The 19,860-nt window shown below is 46.8% G+C and overlaps 1 protein-coding gene across 1 annotated transcript in view; it reads right to left on the bottom strand.

Annotated features, from left to right (window-relative positions):
* Positions 1 to 259: 259 nt before the first annotated feature.
* LOC115134161 (low-density lipoprotein receptor class A domain-containing protein 3-like) overlaps positions 260 to 19,860 on the bottom strand; it is a 201,827-nt gene continuing 182,226 nt past the window's right edge. Inside the window, exons 5-6 of the mRNA XM_029667855.2 lie at positions 4,464 to 4,857; positions 260 to 4,262 (exon numbers count right to left, since the gene is read on the bottom strand). Of these exons, the coding sequence (XP_029523715.1) occupies positions 4,061 to 4,262; positions 4,464 to 4,857 (596 nt within the window). The 3' untranslated portion in view covers positions 260 to 4,060. The remainder of the gene's footprint in view (positions 4,263 to 4,463; positions 4,858 to 19,860) is intronic.

Here is a 19,860-nt window from a genome sequence, read left to right as displayed (position 1 = left end):
GCATTCATCTCATGTTTGTCTCCAGTTTAATGAGAGCCTATAGGGAGAGTTATCACAAACCTGCCCACACAACAGTAGACTTCAGACAAGTTGGTCATCTTTAACCCAGGCCAATTGTATGGAAAGAGGGACATCTGGTGGTAGGATAAGTGAACTGAATCCCAGGCACAACCATGTAAAATAAAACAATATTTACACTTTACATAGATTATGATGGGATACAAATAGTGAATTTTATGATAAAATCCATTGACACATCTTTGAATCAGAAACACTTTATATTACTTTCAATGTACAGAATATATTTCATTACAAACAAAAAGGTAATTAATAAATGATAAACACGAAACAAGGGTCCAACAGGGTGGAACAACAAATCAGTAATCACTGTCACAAACCAAACGGATATAGTGACGTGAAAAGTGTAACAAGTTGTAACTGAAACGCAACAGACCAGGACTTTATTCATTAGTGCAAAACGTTTTGCAACGGAAAAGAAAAACACTTTTTATTGGAAAATTTCAGGTAGTCATCCCCGTTTCAGCCTGTTTGCTTCTGCTGGTTCCTAGTGAATAAAACCCAGCTGTGAGCAGATTCATCCTGAGACTGAGTATCATTCTCCAATTATCTAGTGATGAACAGGATTTCCCCCTTTGTATACGAGTAATACAACTCTTCATTCTCTAGTCAGCTAGGTATCTGAAACAAAACGAGGCACAACACTGTTTATGGATAGGACTTTGGAGAGTAAGGCTTATCTTCTGGGTTTTATGGGGATGATGAGTGATAATCTTTGGTTTCCATGTTGTTTAATAATGCCACCAGCCTGATGACTGCTGGGGATATGGACAAAAGACAGAGGTACCATCCAAAGTAACACGTTTCATAGTTAAATATTATTATATTAGTTTAAAGTCTAAATATGCTGCTTTTAAATAAATATCTCTCTCTCTCTACATACATGGTCACATGAAACCCTTGACAAGTTCTGAAATGAAATGACACGACAACCACACTACATATGCACAGATCCTTCAGATAGACGTTTCACTAGTCAGTCAATGAATAATACTAGTTACTGGGCAGACAGACAGAGGCAGAGAGACAATGACAGTCTTCTCTCTCACATCTGTACAGTCTCATGCAACTTACACATTTCTAAACAATGAATTGGGACACTTATAAAAAATAAAAATAAAGTGTAATTTTCTTCTTTATCCAAACATTATTGGGTGTCAATTGAATCAGTCAGATAGCTATTGTGCAAATTCAGAAAATAATCTGCATAATAGGAATGGCAGTTAGAGAATTTGGGATCCTATGAGTCAGTTGGGATCCTATGAGTCAGTTGGGATCCTACGAGTCAGTTGGGATCCTACGAGTCAGTTGGGATCCTACGAGTCAGTTGGGATCCTACGAGTCAGTTGGGATCCTACGAGTCAGTTGGGATCCTACGAGTCAGTTGGGATCCTACGAGTCAGTTGGGATCCTACGAATCAGTTGGGATCCTATGAGTCAGTTGGGATCCTATGAGTCAGTTGGGATCCTATGAGTCAGTTGGGATCCTATGAGTCAGTTGGGATCCTATGAGTCAGTTGGGATCCTATGAGTCAGTTGGGATCCTACGAGTCAGTTGGGATCCTACGAGTCAGTTGGGATCCTACGAGTCAGTTGGGATCCTACGAGTCAGTTGGGATCCTACGAGTCAGTTGGAATCCTACGAGTCAGTTGGGATCCTACGAGTCAGTTGGAATCCTATGAGTCAGTTGGGATCCTATGAGTCAGTTGGGATCCTATGAGTCAGTTGGGATCCTATGAGTCAGTTGGGATCCTATGAGTCAGTTGGGATCCTATGAGTCAGTTGGGATCCTACGAGTCAGTTGGGATCCTACGAGTCAGTTGGGATCCTATGAGTCAGTTGGGATCCTACGAGTCAGTTGGGATCCTACGAGTCAGTTGGGATCCTACGAGTCAGTTGGAATCCTATGAGTCAGTTGGAATCCTATCAGTGAGTCGTTGAGTATGAATCCAAGAAATACAGTAAGAGAGACATTTGAACCAAGGCACTGTAGGTAAATCAGTCACTTCTAGAGCTCCATACAAAAATGCTTGTCTAACTTTATTTACACATGTTTATTTTAGTAAATATTTCCTTAACTCCTATTTTTCTTAACTGCATTGTTGGTTAATGGCTTGTAAGTAAACATTTCATGGTAAGGCGCATGTGACAAATAAAATGTGATTTAATTTGATTTACCTCAACAACCCAGTAAGGACATTGATCTCATACAATTCTGTTTAAATAAGCACTACAAAGGGTTAACATGTGAATATGTATGGAGTCAAAACTGTATATAATGAATGTATCTAAATGTAATTCGTGGAGCAAAAAAAACTTTTCTGATTGACATTTCGCATTGATTGAAATACACCAATACTCTGATCAACCATTTATGTGACTATCAACAATTTCAGTTTGTCAGGAAAAACATGGAGGTAGGTGGTACATGGTACAGTCAGTAACACATCATTATAGAACCAAGGAGAACAAGGCTGATCTTTTTGTTCAGTGACTACAAAAGAGCCAATCGAACAGCTTCTGTAATTAGTGCACTGACTTGAATGATGTTTTGAACTTGAGGAGGATCCCAAATGCTTATTTCAATCTACACATTTGTGTTCCAAGGTACCAAGTGGAAGGGTCTTGTATTCTCTATGGTTAGATATTCTAGCTGTGGGGATGTTCTCGTCATTTGTTTTCCTGACAAAGCTACTACTGATGTATTTCTACACTTCCTCTTTATGCACTAATGAAAATGAATCCTTAAATGTAATTTTCTCTTCCCCGCCAAAATGTTTGTCTTGTGCTCTCAGGCAGAAGTGTAACATTAATAAACATGAAAACACTCGTCAGACAAGAAGTTCAATCTGAACATTCTTCTCCTCTCTGCCAAAGAGTCAGATATGAACAGATATAATATCAAAACAAACCAATATGGACTGTCCTCATTGGCAATAGAACATGACCTCAATAAACTTTTGTCAAACTAGACCCTGAGTGGGACAGTAGACAAAGTCGTTAAACTTATATTTGAGTACTTTGAAAAGGTCCAGATACCCTGAAAACAAACTTGCTCTGGGACCTTAGTAGGATAATTTTTTATCCAAACGTTATCTTCCTCAAATAATACTTCCATTTGAGTTCATGGCAAAACATGAATAAACCCAGCCATCATGATAAGTGCTCTATGACAGAGAAATACAGTTATCCCTATGAAATGAAAGAGATGGCCAATGAGAACAGAGATTGAAGAGAACCAGCATTATGCATTACGGATGGGAGGAAAACGTGCCCCATATCCAGGGGTCCACTACCCACATGTTTCTATGGCTAGCTGGTTGTCCTAATGTGCTAAATTGTAACATTACAGATCTGACCCTGTATCTCTTTCACTATGTTTGCACAGCATATACATCTGCTACTGTAACACCATGTGACATTTGACCCTTTATGAGTACCACAAACAATGTTAGTTACTGTGAGTCATACTACATTGTTAATGACTGTACTATAAAGGTTGACCATCCATCCAGTCAACACAACCAAGCTCCAGGATCTCGCACCAACCAGGGTCTTCACCAGTCCAACAGGAGATGCATAGTGTTGGGAGGCTGTGGTCTTTATTTTGTCTTTGGAAGTTTAGACCCTTGAAGTTGTTAAGCACACTGAGAAATTCAGTTATAAAAAGCACTATATAGCCACAGATGAAATGCAATTGACTGATGATTGATTGATTGAATAAGTGAGCAACCCAGTCAGGGGATATGTAGAGAAATTTCCAGCAGAGGGTGCCAGCATATAATAGCAATCATTCCAAGTGCCTTAGTCAGTCAGTTGTAGTTATCGGTAGACTAGAGCCTTGTCTCTCATTCTTACATTAGGCAGGACAATCCATTGGGTCTTCCCAAATTGAACAGCTCCTCTCTCTTCAGCCTTCCACAGCCCTGAGGCTGGGTTTTGTGGTCCTATGTACATGCAGTCATCAGAGGAGGACTACAGCTAGTCCGACTCTTCTCTGGAGCTGAAGCTAGGCCAGGACAAGCCTGGGGCCACAGTTCTGGGTGTAGAGGGCTCAGAGAGACGTGTGCTGGGCTGAGTGGAGGGCTCTGTGGGGGCTTCGTACTGGGGCAGCTCTCCTTCTGACGGCAGATCCCCGTCTGGGAGGTAGGGAGGCGGGGGAAGGTCAAACCAGGGAGGCCGGCTGGAGGCATGATGGAGAAGGAAAAATAAATACAGGAAGAAGCACACACATAAATGAACAAATGTTGCTCCGAAGTATTCTGAAATCAAGTTTAGAGGCAGATTAATAAAAAAAACACATTTAAATAGGCAAAGCTACAGTTGGCAAAATGATTAGCCTCACGCTACTCGCTCCAGTACAGTACATTTACTGTATGTCTACCTGACATCCAGCACGGCCTGGGAGTAGGAGGGTGGTGTGTCCATGGACATGTCTGCAGGGTAGAGGGTCCTAGACAGCATCTGTAGCCCTTGTGAACCTGCACTGAACTGGGCTTCTGCAGACGGGGAGGTGGGGGAGAGGCCAGGGCCAGCTGGGTGGATGTGTCCCCGGTCCAGGATGACCACGCGGGATAGCAGCAGGGGCTGATGGTGGTGGTGGTGGTAGGAGGACCGGATCTCCCGGGGCAGCAGCACGCTGCGCTTCCTCTGGTGGTGCAGAACCAAGGCCAACAGCGCCACCACCAGGACAAAGATGACAGCGCTGCCGATGACTGCGTAGGTGATGCTAGGGTAGTTGCGGTAGTCCAGGGTTACAAAGTCCTGGCCTGGAGCTTCTGGAAGAAGGAGGGAGAATAGAATAATAATGGTTAAGTTTTATGCTACTGTCATGTTTAATATTATAATGTCACATTCATAATTGTTGAGGGATTTCAGTTGTTCCCAGTGGAGAGGAGAACAAGATCTAGCTCTAAGGGGCAAATTGGAGAAGCAAAAGACTTTCTAGAGTTCAGGAACTTACAGTATCCTGAGATGAAAACAGAAAGCAACACTACAGGGAAACTCTGATTACTGCTGTAGTGGAGAGGGCAACACACACACACACACACACACACACCAGAGAAAGTAACTTAGGAGTAACTTAGGAACTCACAGCTCAGGATGAGAAAGTGAATAGTTGGTGGTCAAAAACAGAACAGAGGGAGTTGCCACACTAATAAGGAGCACTGTGCCTTATTATTCCAGATGAGTGGAAGGAATGGCACTTAAACAATTCCTCTGATATTACTGGCTCAGAATTTCAAATCAGCTGCTGAGGGTGAGATAGGAGCCCTGTAAGGCATCCATATTAGGACTTACCGGTACGGAATCTTATTACGATTGACGGGTTCGGTATCCATATTAGGACTGACTGGTATGGGACCCATATTTGGAGTGGCGTAATGCCGCTTTGGTTTTGCGGATTACTGCTCTGAGGCAGAGAGAAGAAATCACATTGACTGGCTAGATGAGAATCAAGACCAGTCCCAGTAAGGCTTATGCATTTCTGTCACAGTCTGAACAAGACATTAAGGAGTAGGATTACTTGGGTCTATAAGGGTGCTATAGCCAATCCCATTACAATTCAGAACACCCCTCTACATTTAGGAAATATCCATATTAGCCCAGCACATTGCTTCTATTGCACTCAAAAGATTGGATATGTAATTCAAAGCCTGATTACAACTGTAGAAGTAGGAGCACCTCTTTTACGATAGTCTGCATCTGTACAGCAAATGAAATTAAGCAACGTCAGTAGCCTACACAGCATGTGCTGATTGCTATCCACTTTCAAATCTGTCTGGCTTTGACAGAGTTGTCTGAACTCTACCTGGCTTTGAGAGGCAAGGTGGTTTTGTAGTGTTGTTTTCTCAGGTTGAGATTCTACCTACTCCATATACCTTAAAAAAGTAGATTTGTGGATCAGAAAACCATTCAGCATCTGGTGTGACCATTATTTGCCTTATGCAGTGCAACACATCTCTTTTGAGTTGCACTGATCAGGCTGTTAATAGTGACCTGTAGAATGTTGTCCCACTCCTCTTTAATGGCTGTGCGAAGTTGCTGGATATTGGTGGGAACTGGAACACGATGTCGTATACGTCGATCCAGAGCATCCCAAGCAGCCTCAATGGGTGACATGTCTGGTGAGTCTGCAGACCATGGAAGAACTGGGACATTTTCAGCTTCCAGGAATTGCATACAGATCCTTGCGACATGGGGCCGAATTGCAAAAATCGCTGAAGTTGGAGACTTATCTCCCTCACCAACTTTAAACATCTGCTATCTGAGCAGCTAACCGATCGCTGCAGCTGTACATAGTCTATCTAAATAGCCCACCCAATTTTACCTACCTCTTCCCCATACTGTTGATATTTATTTACTTTTCTGCTCTTTTGCACACCAATATCTCTACCTGTACATGACCATCTGATCATTTATCACTCCAGTGTTAATCTGCAAAATTGTAATTATTCACCTACCTCCTCATGCCTTTTGCACACAATATATATATACTCTTTTTTTTCCTACTGTGTTATTGACTTGTTAATTGTTTACTCCATGTGTAACTCTGTGTTGTCTGTTCACACTGCTATGCTTTATATTGGCCAGGTCGCAGTTGCAAATGAGAACTTGTTCTCAACTAGCCTACCTGGTTAAATAAAGGTGAAATAAAATAAATAAATAAATAAATAAAAAAAATGGTCATGCTGAAACATGAGGTGATGATGGCAGATGAATGGCATGACCATGGGATCTCATCACGGTATCTCTCTACATTCAAATTGCCATCGATAAAATGCAATTGTGTTCGTTGTCTGTATGCCTGCCCATACCATAACCCCACTACCACCATGGGGCACTCTTTTCACAGCAATGAGATCAATAAACTGCTCGCGCACACAACACCATACACGTGGTCTGTGGTTGTAAGGCCAGTTGGACGTACTGCCAAATTCTCTAAAACGACGTTTGAGGCGACTTATGGTAGAGAAATGAACATTAAATGATCTGGAAACAGTTCTGGTGGACATTCCTGCAGTCAGCATGCCAATTGCACGCTCCCTCAAAACTTGAGACATCTATGCCATTGTATTGTGTAACAAAAACTGCTTCTTGATATGCCACACCTGTCAGGTGGATGGATTATCTTGGCAAAGGAAAAATGCTCACTAACAGGGATGTAAACAAATTTGTGCATTTGGAACATTTTTGGGATCTTTTATTTCAGCTAATGAAACACGGGACCAACACTTTACATGTTGCATTTATATTTTTGATCAGTGTATATTTATATTTCGGTCTCTGATATTGATCATTCTGTTATTTCTTCATGTTTCTGGAATCTGTCTTTTTTGATGTATTATTATTGATAGGTATTACTGCACGGTTGGAGCCAAGCATTTAACTGCACCTGCGATAACATCTGCAAATCTGTGTACGCGAACAATAGACTTTGATTTGGATTTGATTTACAACTGTAGGGGTAGACTTTAGAGGGGGAAGTGTCTTGTTGTAGGAGTTTTAAAGGCTTTCTCACGTGGATCTCTCATTGATCTGCTATATCAGCTTCATCTGGCTCTGTAAGTGTTTATGGTTTTCAGTGGCCCTGCAGATACTGTATATATACAGTACATATAAATGGTGTGTTTTGTATGTAAACACTATTAAAGTGACCAGTGTTCAATGACTAGAATACAGAATATACATATTTAAATGAGGTAAAACAGTATGTAACATTATTAAAGTGACCAGTGTTCAATGACTACGTACCATACATATGGTAGCAGGATAGAGTACCGGGTGGTAGCCGGCTAGAATAGTGACTAAGACAAGTGGTGACTGTTTGAAGATGATGAAGACAGCGTGTCTGTCGAAACATTGGTTATAAAATGATTGCATCTGAGCTCCTAGATTGAAGCTCTCATTTTCTTTTTCTAATGGTGACTGTTTAACAGTCTCTCAGTCCCAGTTTTGATGCACCCGTTCTGTCTCTGCCTTCTAGCTGGTAGGGTGGTGAACAGGATGTGGCTCGGGTGGCTGAGGTACTTGATGATCTACTTGGCCTTCCTGTGACACCGGGAGCTGTAGATGTCCTGAAGGGCAGGCAGTCTACCCTGACTGATGCGTTGGGGTGACTGCACCACCCTCTGGAGAGCCCTGTGGTTGCGGACAGTGTAATTGTCGTACCAGGCGGTAAACAGCCCGACAGGATGCTCTAAATTGGGGAATGTGTAGAATTCTGTGAGGGTCTTAGGGGCCAAGCCTCCTGAGGTTGAAGAGGTGCTGTTGCTCCTTCTTCACCACGCTGTCTGTGTGAATGGACCAGTTCACGTCCAGGAACTTAAATATTTTGACCTTCTCTACTGTGGTCCCGTCGATGTGGATAGGGGTGCACTCTCTCTGCTGTCTCCTGAAGTCCACAATCAGTTCTTTCGTTTTGTTGTCGTTGAGGGAGAGGTTATTTTCCTGGCACCACTCCCTGTAGGCCTACCACTGCTGTGTCGTCTGAAAACTTGATAATTGAGTTGGAGACGTGCATGGCCACGCAGTTATGGGTGAACAGGGAGTACAGGAGGGGGCTGATTGTGCTGCCACTGTGGGGCCACCGTGTTGAGGATCAGCATGGCGGAGGTGGTGTTGCCTACCTTCACCACTTGGGGTCGGCCCATCAGGAAGTCAAAGATCCAGTTGCAAAGGGCGGGGTTCCCACCCAGGGCCCTGAGCTTAGTGATGAGTTAGGAGGACACTATGGTGTTTAAGGCAGAGCTGTAGTCGATAAAGAGCATTCGTACATAGGTATTTCTCTTGTCCAGATGGGATAGGCCAGTATGCAGTGCAATGGCGATTGCATTGTCCCTGGATCTGCCGGGGATTGCGAATTACAATGTGAATTGTAGTGGATCTAGGGTGTGGGGTAGGATGGAGGTGATATGGTCCTTAACTAGCCTCTCAAAGCACTTCAGCTACTGTAACAGAGTACAAAGCTTGCATAAACAGTATCTCCAGCTGTATGGATGGTAAACTGTGTGTGTGTGTGTGTTTGAGAGTGAGAGTGAGAGAGTGAGAGAGAGAGAGAGAGAGAGAGAGAGAGAGAGAGAGAGAGAGAGAGAGAGAGAGAGAGAGAGAGAGAGGACTATGGGTTTGTTTTCTCTCTTAGAACTATGCTCATTTACTCGGACCTGGCTGTTCGTTTCCTCAGTTCACTGGTTCCATTCATTATGCACCGAGCTCTGCAGAGAGAGGTCCAAAACAAAGAGAAATTATTACAGTAATTACCTAATAAAAAAACTGATAAAAGGATCCCACCGCTGCCACCAGTCCCGCCCACCAGGTCTCAATGGCCTCTTTCACAGAGTTCACAGACAAAGAGAACTCATAATGCCCCTGCATAAACAACTGGTGGGGATTTGGGGATTTTAGCAATAGAGGGCCTAACTGGAATGCCTGCTGGGTTTTACAAACTCGTCGCAAGAGAGCGAGAGAAAGAGAGAGAGACAGAAAAGGGAGAGAAAGAGGTGGTTTATTTTTTACTCTACAGCAATTCCCTAGCTGTCAGGGGAAGGAGGTAGTGTCTAAGGAGGTAGTGCCTTGTCTCTACCCCCCGCTGTGTGTATGATTGCTCCAAGCCTCTTGCTTGTGTTTTAACCCCTTACATACCGTGACATTCTTCACACAAAGGAAGGAGCTGTGCTACCACTAATAGGGTAGCTTTTCCCCTTCCCAGATGACATCATCACCTCTAGCAGAGTCTCTATACTCTCAGTGCTCTATACTCCCACCTCAGAACAGCCTCAATCCGTCGGGGGATGGACTCTACAAGGTGTCAAAAGCGTACCACAGGGACGGTGGCCCATGTTGACTCCAATGCTTCCCACAGTTGTGTCAAGGTGGCTGGACGTCCTCAGGTGATGGACCATTCTTAATACACACGGGAAACTGTTGAGCGTAAAAAAACAAACAAGCAGCGTTGCAGTTCTTGACGCAAACCGGTGCGCCTGGCAGCTACTACCATACCCTGTTCAAAGGTACTTCAATCTTTGTCTTGCCCAGTCACCCTCTGAATGACACATACACAATCTCAGTCTCAATTTTCTCAAGGCTTAAAAATCCTTATTTAACCTGTCTCCTCTCCTTCATCTACACTGACATCAATAAGGGATCATAGCTTTCAGCTTGATTCCCCTGGTCTGTCTATGTCCTGGAAAACGCAGGTGTTCTTAATGTTTAGTACACTCAGTGTATATTATACACTCAATACAATATACAGCCATCTCTCTCTCCCCTTTATCCTCCATGCTGTTTCTCTCTCTCTCCCATTTCTCCTCCATGATGTTTCCCTCTCTCTCTCTCTCCCCTTTCTCCTCCATGCAGTTTCTCTCTCTCTCTCTCCCATTTCTCCTCCATGCTGTTTCCCTCTCTCTCTCTCTCTCCCATTTCTCCTCCATGCTGTTTCTCTCTCTCTCCCATTTCTCATCCATGCTGTTTCCTTCTCTCTCTCCCCCTTTTCTCCTCCATGCTGTTTCTCTCTCTCTCTCTCTCCCCCATTTCTCCTCCATGCTGTTTCCCTCTCTCTCTCTCTCCCTTTTCTCCTCCATGCTGTTTCCCTCTCTCTCTCTCCCTTTTCTCCTCCATGCTGTTTCCCTCGCTCTCTCTCTCCCATTTCTCCTCCATGCTGTTTCCCTCTCTCTCTCTCCAATTTCTCCTCCATGCTGTTTCCCTCTCTCTCTCTCCCATTTCTCCTCCATGCTGTTTCCCTCTCTCTCTCTCCCTTTTCTCCTCCATGCTGTTTCCCTCTCTCTCTCTCTCCCATTTCTCCTCCATGCTGTTTCCCTCTCTCTCTCTCCCTTTTCTCCTCCATGCTGTTTCCCTCTCTCTCTCCCTTTTCTCCTCCATGCTGTTTCCCTCTCTCTCTCTCTCTCTCTCTCCCATTTCTCCTCCATGCTGTTTCCCTCTCTCTCTCTCTCTCTCCTCCATTCTCCTCCATGCTGTTTCCCTCTCTCTCTCTCCAATTTCTCCTCCATGCTGTTTCCCTCTCTCTCTCTCCCATTTCTCCTCCATGCTGTTTCCCTCTCTCTCTCTCCCTTTTCTCCTCCATGCTGTTTCCCTCTCTCTCTCTCTCCCATTTCTCCTCCATGCTGTTTCCCTCTCTCTCTCTCCAATTTCTCCTCCATGCTGTTTCCTCCATCTGTTTCCTCTCTCTCTCTCTCCCCTTTTCTCCTCCATGCTGTTTCCCTCTCTCTCTCTCCCATTTCTCCTCCATGCTGTTTCCCTCTCTCTCTCTTTCTCCTCCATTTTCTCCTCCATGCTGTTTCCCTCTCTCTCTCTCCCTTTTCTCCTCCATGCTGTTTCCCTCTCTCTCTCTCTCTCTCTCTCCCATTTCTCCTCCATGCTGTTTCCCTCTCTCTCTCTCTCTCCCTTTTCTCCTCCATGCTGTTTCCCTCTCTCTCTCTCGCTCTCCCATTTCTCCTCCATGCTGTTTCCCTCTCTCTCTCTCTCTCTCCCATTTCTTCTCCATGCGTTTCCCTCTCTCTCTCTCCCATTTCTCCTCCATGCTGTTTCCCTCTCTCTCTCCCATTTCTCCTCCATGCTGTTTCCCTCTCTCTCCCTCCCATTTCTCCTCCATGCTGTTTCCCTCTCTCTCTCTCTCTCCCTTTTCTCCTCCATGCTGTTTCCCTCTCTCTCTCTCCCTTTTCTCCTCCATGCTGTTTCCCTCTCTCTCTCTCTCCCATTTCTCCTCCATGCTGTTTCCCTCTCTCTCTCTCTCAATTTCTCCTCCATGCTGTTTCCCTCTCTCTCTCTCCATTTCTCCTCCATGCTGTTTCCCTCTCTCTCTCTCCCTTTTCTCCTCCATGCTGTTTCCCTCTCTCTCTCTCCCATTTCTCCTCCATGCTGTTTCCCTCTCTCTCTCTCCCTTTTCTCCTCCATGCTGTTTCCCTCTCTCTCTCCCTTTTCTCCTCCATGCTGTTTCCCTCTCTCTCTCTCTCTCTCTCTCCCATTTCTCCTCCATGCTGTTTCCCTCTCTCTCTCTCTCCCTTTTCTCCTCCATGCTGTTTCCCTCTCTCTCTCGCTCTCCCATTTCTCCCATCCATGCTGTTTCCCTCTCTCTCTCTCCATTTCTCCTCCATGCTGTTTCCCTCTCTCTCTCTCCCTTTTCTCCTCCATGCTGTTTCCCTCTCTCTCTCTCCCATTTCTCCTCCATGCTGTTTCCCTCTCTCTCTCCCATTTCTCCTCCATGCTGTTTCCCTCTCTCTCTCTCCCATTTCTCCTCCATGCTGTTTCCCTCTCTCTCTCTCCCTTTTCTCCTCCATGCTGTTTCCCTCTCTCTCTCTCTCTCCCATTTCTCCTCCATGCTGTTTCCCTCTCTCTCTCTCCCTTTTCTCCTCCATGCTGTTTCCCTCTCTCTCTCTCCCTTTTCTCCTCCATGCTGTTTCCCTCTCTCTCTCTCTCTCTCTCCCATTTCTCCTCCATGCTGTTTCCCTCTCTCTCTCTCTCTCCCTTTTCTCCTCCATGCTGTTTCCCTCTCTCTCTCTCTCTCCCATTTCTCCTCCATGCTGTTTCCCTCTCTCTCTCTCTCTCTCTCCCATTTCTTCTCCATGCGTTTCCCTCTCTCTCTCTCCCATTTCTCCTCCATGCTGTTTCCCTCTCTCTCTCCCATTTCTCCTCCATGCTGTTTCCCTCTCTCTCCCTCCCATTTCTCCTCCATGCTGTTTCCCTCTCTCTCTCTCTCTCCTTTTCTCCTCCATGCTGTTTCCCTCTCTCTCTCCCTTTTCTCCTCCATGCTGTTTCCCTCTCTCTCTCTCCCATTTCTCCTCCATGCTGTTTCTCTCTCTCTCTCCCTTTTATCCTCCATGCTGTTTCCCTCTCTCTCCCATTTCTCCTCCATGCTGTTTCCCTCTCTCTCCCTCCCATTTCTCCTCCATGCTGTTTTCCTCTCTCTCTCTCCCTTTTCTCCTCCATGCTGTTTACCTCTCTCTCCCATTTCTCCTCCATGCTGTTTCCCTCTCTCTCTCTCTCCCTCCCATTTCTCCTCCATGCTGTTTCCCTCGCTCTCTCTCTCCCATTTCTGCTCCATGCTGTTTCCCTCTCTCTCTCTCCAATTTCTCCTCCATGCTGTTTCCCTCTCCCTCTCTCCCATTTCTCCTCCATGCTGTTTCCCTCTCTCTCTCTCCCTTTTCTCCTCCATGCTGTTTCCCTCTCTCTCTCTCTCTCTCTCTCATTTCTCCTCCATGCTGTTTTCTCTCTCTCTTCCTTTTCTCCTCCATGCTGTTTCCTCTCTCTCTCTCCCATTTCTCCTCCATGCTGTTTCCCTCTCTCTCTCCCTTTTCTCCTCCCATTTCTCCTCCATGCTGTTTCCCTCTCCTTTTTCTCTCTCTCTCCCATTTCTCCTCCATGCTGTTTCCCTCTCTCTCTCTCTCTCCCTTTTCTCCTCCATGCTGTTTCCCTCTCTCTCTCTCTCTCTCTCTCTCTCTCTCCCATTTCTCCTCCATGCTGTTTCCCTCTCTCTCTCTCCCTTTTCTCCTCCATGCTGTTTCCCTCTCTCTCTCCCATTTCTCCTCCATGCTGTTTCCCTCTCTCTCTCTCTCTCCTTTTCTCCTCCATGCTGTTTCCCTCTCTCTCTCGCTCTCCCATTTCTCCTCCATGCTGTTTCCCTCTCTCTCTCTCTCTCCCATTTCTCCTCCATGCGTTTCCCTCTCTCTCTCTCCCATTTCTCCTCCATGCTGTTTCCCTCTCTCTCTCTCCCCATTTCTCCTCCATGCTGTTTCCCTCTCTCTCTCTCTCTCCCTTTTCTCCTCCATGCTGTTTCCCTCTCTCTCTCTCTCTCCCTTTTCTCCTCCATGCTGTTTCCCTCTCTCTCTCTCCCTTTTCTCCTCCATGCTGTTTCCCTCTCTCTCTCCCTGTTTCCCTCTTTCTCCTCCATGCTGTTTCTCTCTCTCCTTTTCTCTCTCCTTTTCTCCTCCATGCTGTTTCCCTCTCTCTCTCCATTTCTCCTCCATGCTGTTTCCCTCTCTCTCTCTCTCCCATTTCTCCTCCATGCTGTTTCCCTCTCTCTCTCTCCCATTTCTCCTCCATGCTGTTTCCCTCTCTCTCTCTCCCATTTCTCCTCCATGCTGTTCCCTCTCTCTCTCTCTCCCTTTTCTCCTCCATGCTGTTTCCCTCTCTCTCTCCCATTTCTCCTCCATGCTGATTCCCTCTCTCTCTCTCCCTTTTCTCCTCCATGCTGTTTCCCTCTCTCTCTCTCCATTTCTCCTCCATGCTGTTTCCCTCTCTCTCTCTCCTTTTCTCCTCCATGCTGTTTCCCCTGTCTTCTCCTCTCTCTCCATGCTGTTTCCTCTCTCTCTTTCTTTCTCCATGCTGTTTCCCTCTCTCTCTCTCCCATTTCTCCTCCATGCTGTTTCCCTCTCTCTCTCTCCCATTTCTCCTCCAGGCTGTTTCCCTCTCACTCTCTCCCATTTCTCCTCCATGCTGTTTCCCTCTCTCTCCCTCCCATTTCTCCTCCATGCTGTTTCCCTCTCTCTCTCTCTCTCTCCCTTTTCTCCTCCATGCTGTTTCCCTCTCTCTCTCTCTCCTTTTTCTCCTCCATGCTGTTTTCCTCTCTCTCTCTCCCTTTTCTCCTCCATGCTGTTTACCTCTCTCTCTCTCCCATTTCTCCTCCATGCTGTTTCCCTCTCTCTCTCTCCCATTTCTCCTCCATGCTGTTTCCCTCTCTCTCTCTCCCATTTCTCCTCCATGCTGTTTCCCTCTCTCTCTCTCCCAATTTCTCCTCCATGCTGTTTCCCTCTCTCTCTCTCCCATTTCTCCTCCATGCTGTTTCCCTCTCTCTCTCTCCCTTTTCTCCTCCATGCTGTTTCCCTCTCTCTCTCTCTCTCTCTCTCTCTCTCCTCTCTCCCATTTCTCCTCCATGCTGTTTCCCTCTCTCTCTCTCCCTTTTCTCCTCCATGCTGTTTCCCTCTCTCTCTCTCCCATTTCTCCTCCATGCTGTTTCCCTCTCTCTCTCTCCCATTTCTCCTCCATGCTGTTTCCCTCTCTCTCTCTCCCATTTCTCCTCCATGCTGTTTCCCTCTCTCTCTCTCCAATTTCTCCTCCATGCTGTTTCCCTCTCTCTCTCTCCCATTTCTCCTCCATGCTGTTTCCCTCTCTCTCTCTCCCTTTTCTCCTCCATGCTGTTTCCCCCTCTCTCTCTCCCATTTTCTCCTCCATGCTGTTTCCCTCTCTCTCTCTCCCTTTTCTCCTCCATGCTGTTTCCCTCTCTCTCTCGCTCTCCCATTTCTCCTCCATGCTGTTTCCCTCTCTCTCTCTCTCTCCCATTTCTCCTCCATGCGTTTCCCTCTCTCTCTCTCCCATTTCTCCTCCATGCTGTTTCCCTCTCTCTCTCCCATTTCTCCTCCATGCTGTTTCCCTCTCTCTCTCTCTCTCCTTTTCTCCTCCATGCTGTTTCCCTCTCTCTCTCTCTCTCCCTTTTCTCCTCCATGCTGTTTCCCTCTCTCTCTCTCCCTTTTCTCCTCCATGCTGTTTCCCTCTCTCTCTCTCCCATTTCTCCTCCATGCTGTTTCTCTCTCTCTCTCCCTTTTCTCCTCCATGCTGTTTCCCTCTCTCTCTCTCCCATTTCTCCTCCATGCTGTTTCCCTCTCTCTCTCTCTCCATTTCTCCTCCATGCTGTTTCCCTCTCTCTCTCTCCCATTTCTCCTCCATGCTGTTTCTCTCTCTCTCTCCTTTTTCTCCTCCATGCTGTTTCCCTCTCTCTCTCCCATTTCTCCTCCATGCTGTTTCCCTCTCTCTCTCTCCTTTTCTCCTCCATGCTGTTTCCCTCTCTCTCTCTCCCTTTTCTCCTCCATGCTGTTTCCCTCTCTCTCTCTCCTTTTTCTCCTCCATGCTGTTTCCCCCCCTCCATCTCTCTCTCCCTCCCATTTCTCCTCCATGCTGTTTCCCTCTCTCTCTCTCCCCATTTCTCCTCCATGCTGTTTCCCTCTCTCTCTCTCTCTCCCATTTCTCCTCCATGCTGTTTCCCTCTCTCTCTCTCCCATTTCTCCTCCATTTTTCTCCTCCATTTCTCCTCCATGCTGTTTCCTCTCTCTCTCTCCCTCCCTCTTTTTCTCCTCCATGCTGTTTCCCTCTCTCTCTCTCTCTCTCCTTTTCTCCTCCATGCTGTTTCCCTCTCTCTCTCTCCCTTCCTTCTGTTTCCTCCATGCTGTTTCCCTCTCTCTCTCTCTCTCCCTTTTCTCCTCCATCTCTCTCTGTTTCCATGCTGTTTCCCTCTCTCTCTCTCCCATTTCTCCTCCATGCTGTTTCCCTCTCTCTCTCTCCCCTTTTCTCCTCCATGCTGTTTCCTCTCTCTCTCCTTTCTCCCATTCTTCTCCCATTTCTCCTCCATGCTGTTTCCCTCTCTCTCTCCCATTTCTCCTCCATGCTGTTTCCCTCTCTCTCTCTCTCTCCATGCTTTTCTCTCTCCTCTCCCATTTCTCCTCCATGCTGTTTCCCTCTCTCTCTCTCCCATTTCTCCTCCATGCTGTTTCCCTCTCTCTCTCTCTCCCATTTCTCCTCCATGCTGTTTCCCTCTCTCTCTCTCCCATTTCTCCTCCATGCTGTTTCCCTCTCTCTCTCTCCCATTTCTCCCCATTTCTCCTCTCTCTCCCATTTCTGTTTCCCTCTCTCTCTCTCTCTCCCTTTTCTCCTCCATGCTGTTTCCCTCTCTCTCTCTCCTTTTCTCCTCCATGCTGTTTCCCTCTCTCTCTCTCCCATTTCTCCTTTCTCCTCCATGCTGTTTCCCTCTCTCTCTCTCCCTTTTCTCCTCCATGCTGTTTCCCTCTCTCTCTCCCATTTCTCCTCCATGCTGTTTCCCTCTCTCTCTCTCCCATTTCTCCTCCATGCTGTTTCCCTCTCTCTCTCCATGCTCCCTCTCTCTCTCTCCATTTCTCCTCCATGCTGTTTCCCTCTCTCTCTCTCCCATTTCTCCTCCATGCTGTTTCCCTCTCTCTCTCTCCCCTTTCTCCTCCATGCTGTTTCCCTCTCTCTCTCCCCTTTTTCTCCTCCATGCTGTTTCCCTCTCTCTCTCTCCCTTTTCTCCTCCATGCTGTTTCCCTCTCTCTCTCTCCCCATTTCTCCTCCATGCTGTTTCCCTCTCTCTCTCTCCCTTTTCTCCTCCATGCTGTTTCCCTCTCTCTCTCCCATTTCTCCTCCATGCTGTTTCCCTCTCTCTCTCTCTCCCTTTTCTCCTCCATGCTGTTTCCCTCTCTCTCTCTCCCTTTTCTCCTCCATGCTGTTTACCTCTCTCTCTCCCATTTCTCCTCCATGCTGTTTACCTCTCTCTCTCCCATTTCTCCTCCATGCTGTTTCCCTCTCTCTCTCTCTCTCCCATTTCTCCTCCATGCTGTTTCCCTCTCTCTCTCTCCTTTTCTCCTCCATGCTGTTTCCTCTCTCTCCATTTCTCCTCCATGCTGTTTCCATCTCTCTCTCTCCATTTCTCTCTCCATGCTGTTTCCCTCTCTCTCTCTCTCCTCCCATTTCTCCTCCATGCTCCTCCATGTTCTCTCTCTCTCTCTCCCTTTCTCCTCCATGCTGTTTCCCTCTCTCTCTCTCTCCCATTTCTCCTCCATGCTGTTTCCCTCTCTCTCTCTCCCCTTTTCTCCTCCATGCTGTTCTCTCTCTCTCATTCTCCTCCATGCTGTTTCCCTCTCTCTCATTTCTCCTCCATTCCCTCTCTCTCTCTCCCCCATTTCTCCTCCATGCTGTTTCCCTCTCTCTCTCTCCCTTTTCTCCTCCATGCTGTTTCCTCTCTCTCTCTCTCCCTTTTCTCCTCCATGCTGTTTCCCTCTCTCTCTTTCTCCTCCATGCTGTTTCTCTCTCTCTCCCTTTCTCCTCCATGCTGTTTCCCTCTCTCTCTCTCTCCCATTTCTCCTCCATGCTGTTTCCCTCTCTCTCTCTCTCCCTTTCTCCTCCATGCTGTTTCCCTCTCTCTCTCTCCCCTTTTCTCCTCCATGCTGTTTCCCTCTCTCTCTCTCCCATTTCTCCTCCATGCTGTTTCCCTCTCTCTCTCTCCCATTTCTCCTCCATTTTTCTCTCCTCCATGCTGTTTCCCTCTCCATTTCTCTCTCTCTCTCCCTTTTCTCCTCCATGCTGTTTCCCTCTCTCTCTCCCATTTCCCTCCATTTCTCCTCCATGCTGTTTCCCCCTCTCTCTCTCTCTCCCTTTTCTCCTCCATGCTGTTTCCCTCTCTCTCTCTCTCCCATTCTCCTCCATGCTGTTTCCCTCTCTCTCTCTCCCATTTCTCCTCCATGCTGTTTCCCTCTTCTCTCTCTCTCTCCCATTTCTCCTCCATTGTTTCCCTCTCCTCCATCCTGTTTCCCTCTCTCTCTCTCTCTCCCATTTCTCCTCCATGCTGTTTCCCTCTCTCTCTCTCTCCCATTTCTCCTCCATGCTGTTTCCCTCTCTCTCTCTCCCATTTCTCCTCCATGCTGTTTCCCTCTCTCTCTCTCTCCCATTTCTCCTCCATGCTGTTTCCCTCTCTCTCTCTCCATTTTCTCCTCCATGCTGTTTCCCTCTCTCTCTCTCCCATTTTCTCCTCCATGCTGTTTCCCTCTCTCTCTCTCCTTTTCTCCTCCATGCTGTTTCCCTCTCTCTCTCTCCCTTTTCTCCTCCATGCTGTTTCCCTCTCTCTCTCTCCCTTTTCTCCTCCATGCTGTTTCCCTCTCTCTCTCCCATTTCTCCTCCATGCTGTTTCCCTCTCTCTCTCTCCCTTTTCTCCTCCATGCTGTTTCCCTCTCTCTCTCTCCCATTTTCTCCTCCATGCTGTTTCCCTCTCTCTCTCTCCCATTTCTCCTCCATGCTGTTTCCCTCTCTCTCTCTCTCCCATTTCTCCTCCATGCTGTTTCCCTCTCTCTCTCCCTTTTCTCCTCCATGCTGTTTCCCTCTCTCTCTCTCTCCCTTTTCTCCTCCATGCTGTTTCCCTCTCTCTCTCCTCCTCTTTTCTCCTCCATCTCCCTCTCTCTCTCTTTTTCTCCTCCATGCTTTCCCTCTCTCTCTCTCCCATTTTTCCCTCTCTCTCTCTCTCCATTTCTCCTCCATGCTGTTTCCCTCTCTCTCTCTCCCATTTCTCCTCCATGCTGTTTCCCTCTCTCTCTCTCTCCTTTCTCCTCCATGCTGTTTCCCTCTCTCTCTCTTTCCCTCCATGCTGTTTCCCTCTCTCTCCTTTCTCTCTCCATGCTGTTTCCCTCTCTCTCTCTCCATTTCTCCTCCATGCTGTTTCCCTCTCTCATTTCTCTCTCTGTTTCCCTCTTCTCTCTCCCCATGCTCCATGTTTTCCCCTCTCTCTCTCCATTTCTCCTCCATGCTGTTTCCCTCTCTCTCTCTCCTCCCCATTTCTCCTCCATGCTGTTTCCCTCTCTCTCTCTCCCATTTCTCCTCCATGCTGTTTCCCTCTCTCTCTCTCCCTTTTCTCCTCCATGCTGTTTCCCTCTCTCTCTCTCTCCCTTTTCTCTCCATGCTGTTTCCCTCTCTCTCTCTCCCATTTCTCCTCCATGCTGTTTCCCTCTCTCTCTCTCCCTTTTCTCCTCCATGCTGTTTCCCTCTCTCTCTCTCCCATTTCTCCTCCATTTTTCTCCTCCATGCTGTTTCCCTCTCTCTCTCTCCATTTCTCCTCCATGCTGTTTCCCTCTGTTTCCTCTCTCTCTCTCCCCTTTCTCCTCCATGCTGTTTCCCTCTCTCTCTCTCTCCCATTTCTCCTCCATGCTGTTTCCCTCTCTCTCCCTTTCTCCTCCATGTTTCTCTCTCTCCCATTTCTCCTCCATGCTGTTTCCTCTCTC

This window comes from Oncorhynchus nerka, linkage group LG9a, assembly GCF_034236695.1.
Source record: "Oncorhynchus nerka isolate Pitt River linkage group LG9a, Oner_Uvic_2.0, whole genome shotgun sequence".
Taxonomy (NCBI): Eukaryota; Metazoa; Chordata; class Actinopteri; order Salmoniformes; family Salmonidae; genus Oncorhynchus; species Oncorhynchus nerka.
This window is presented reverse-complemented; position numbering and strand designations above follow the sequence as displayed.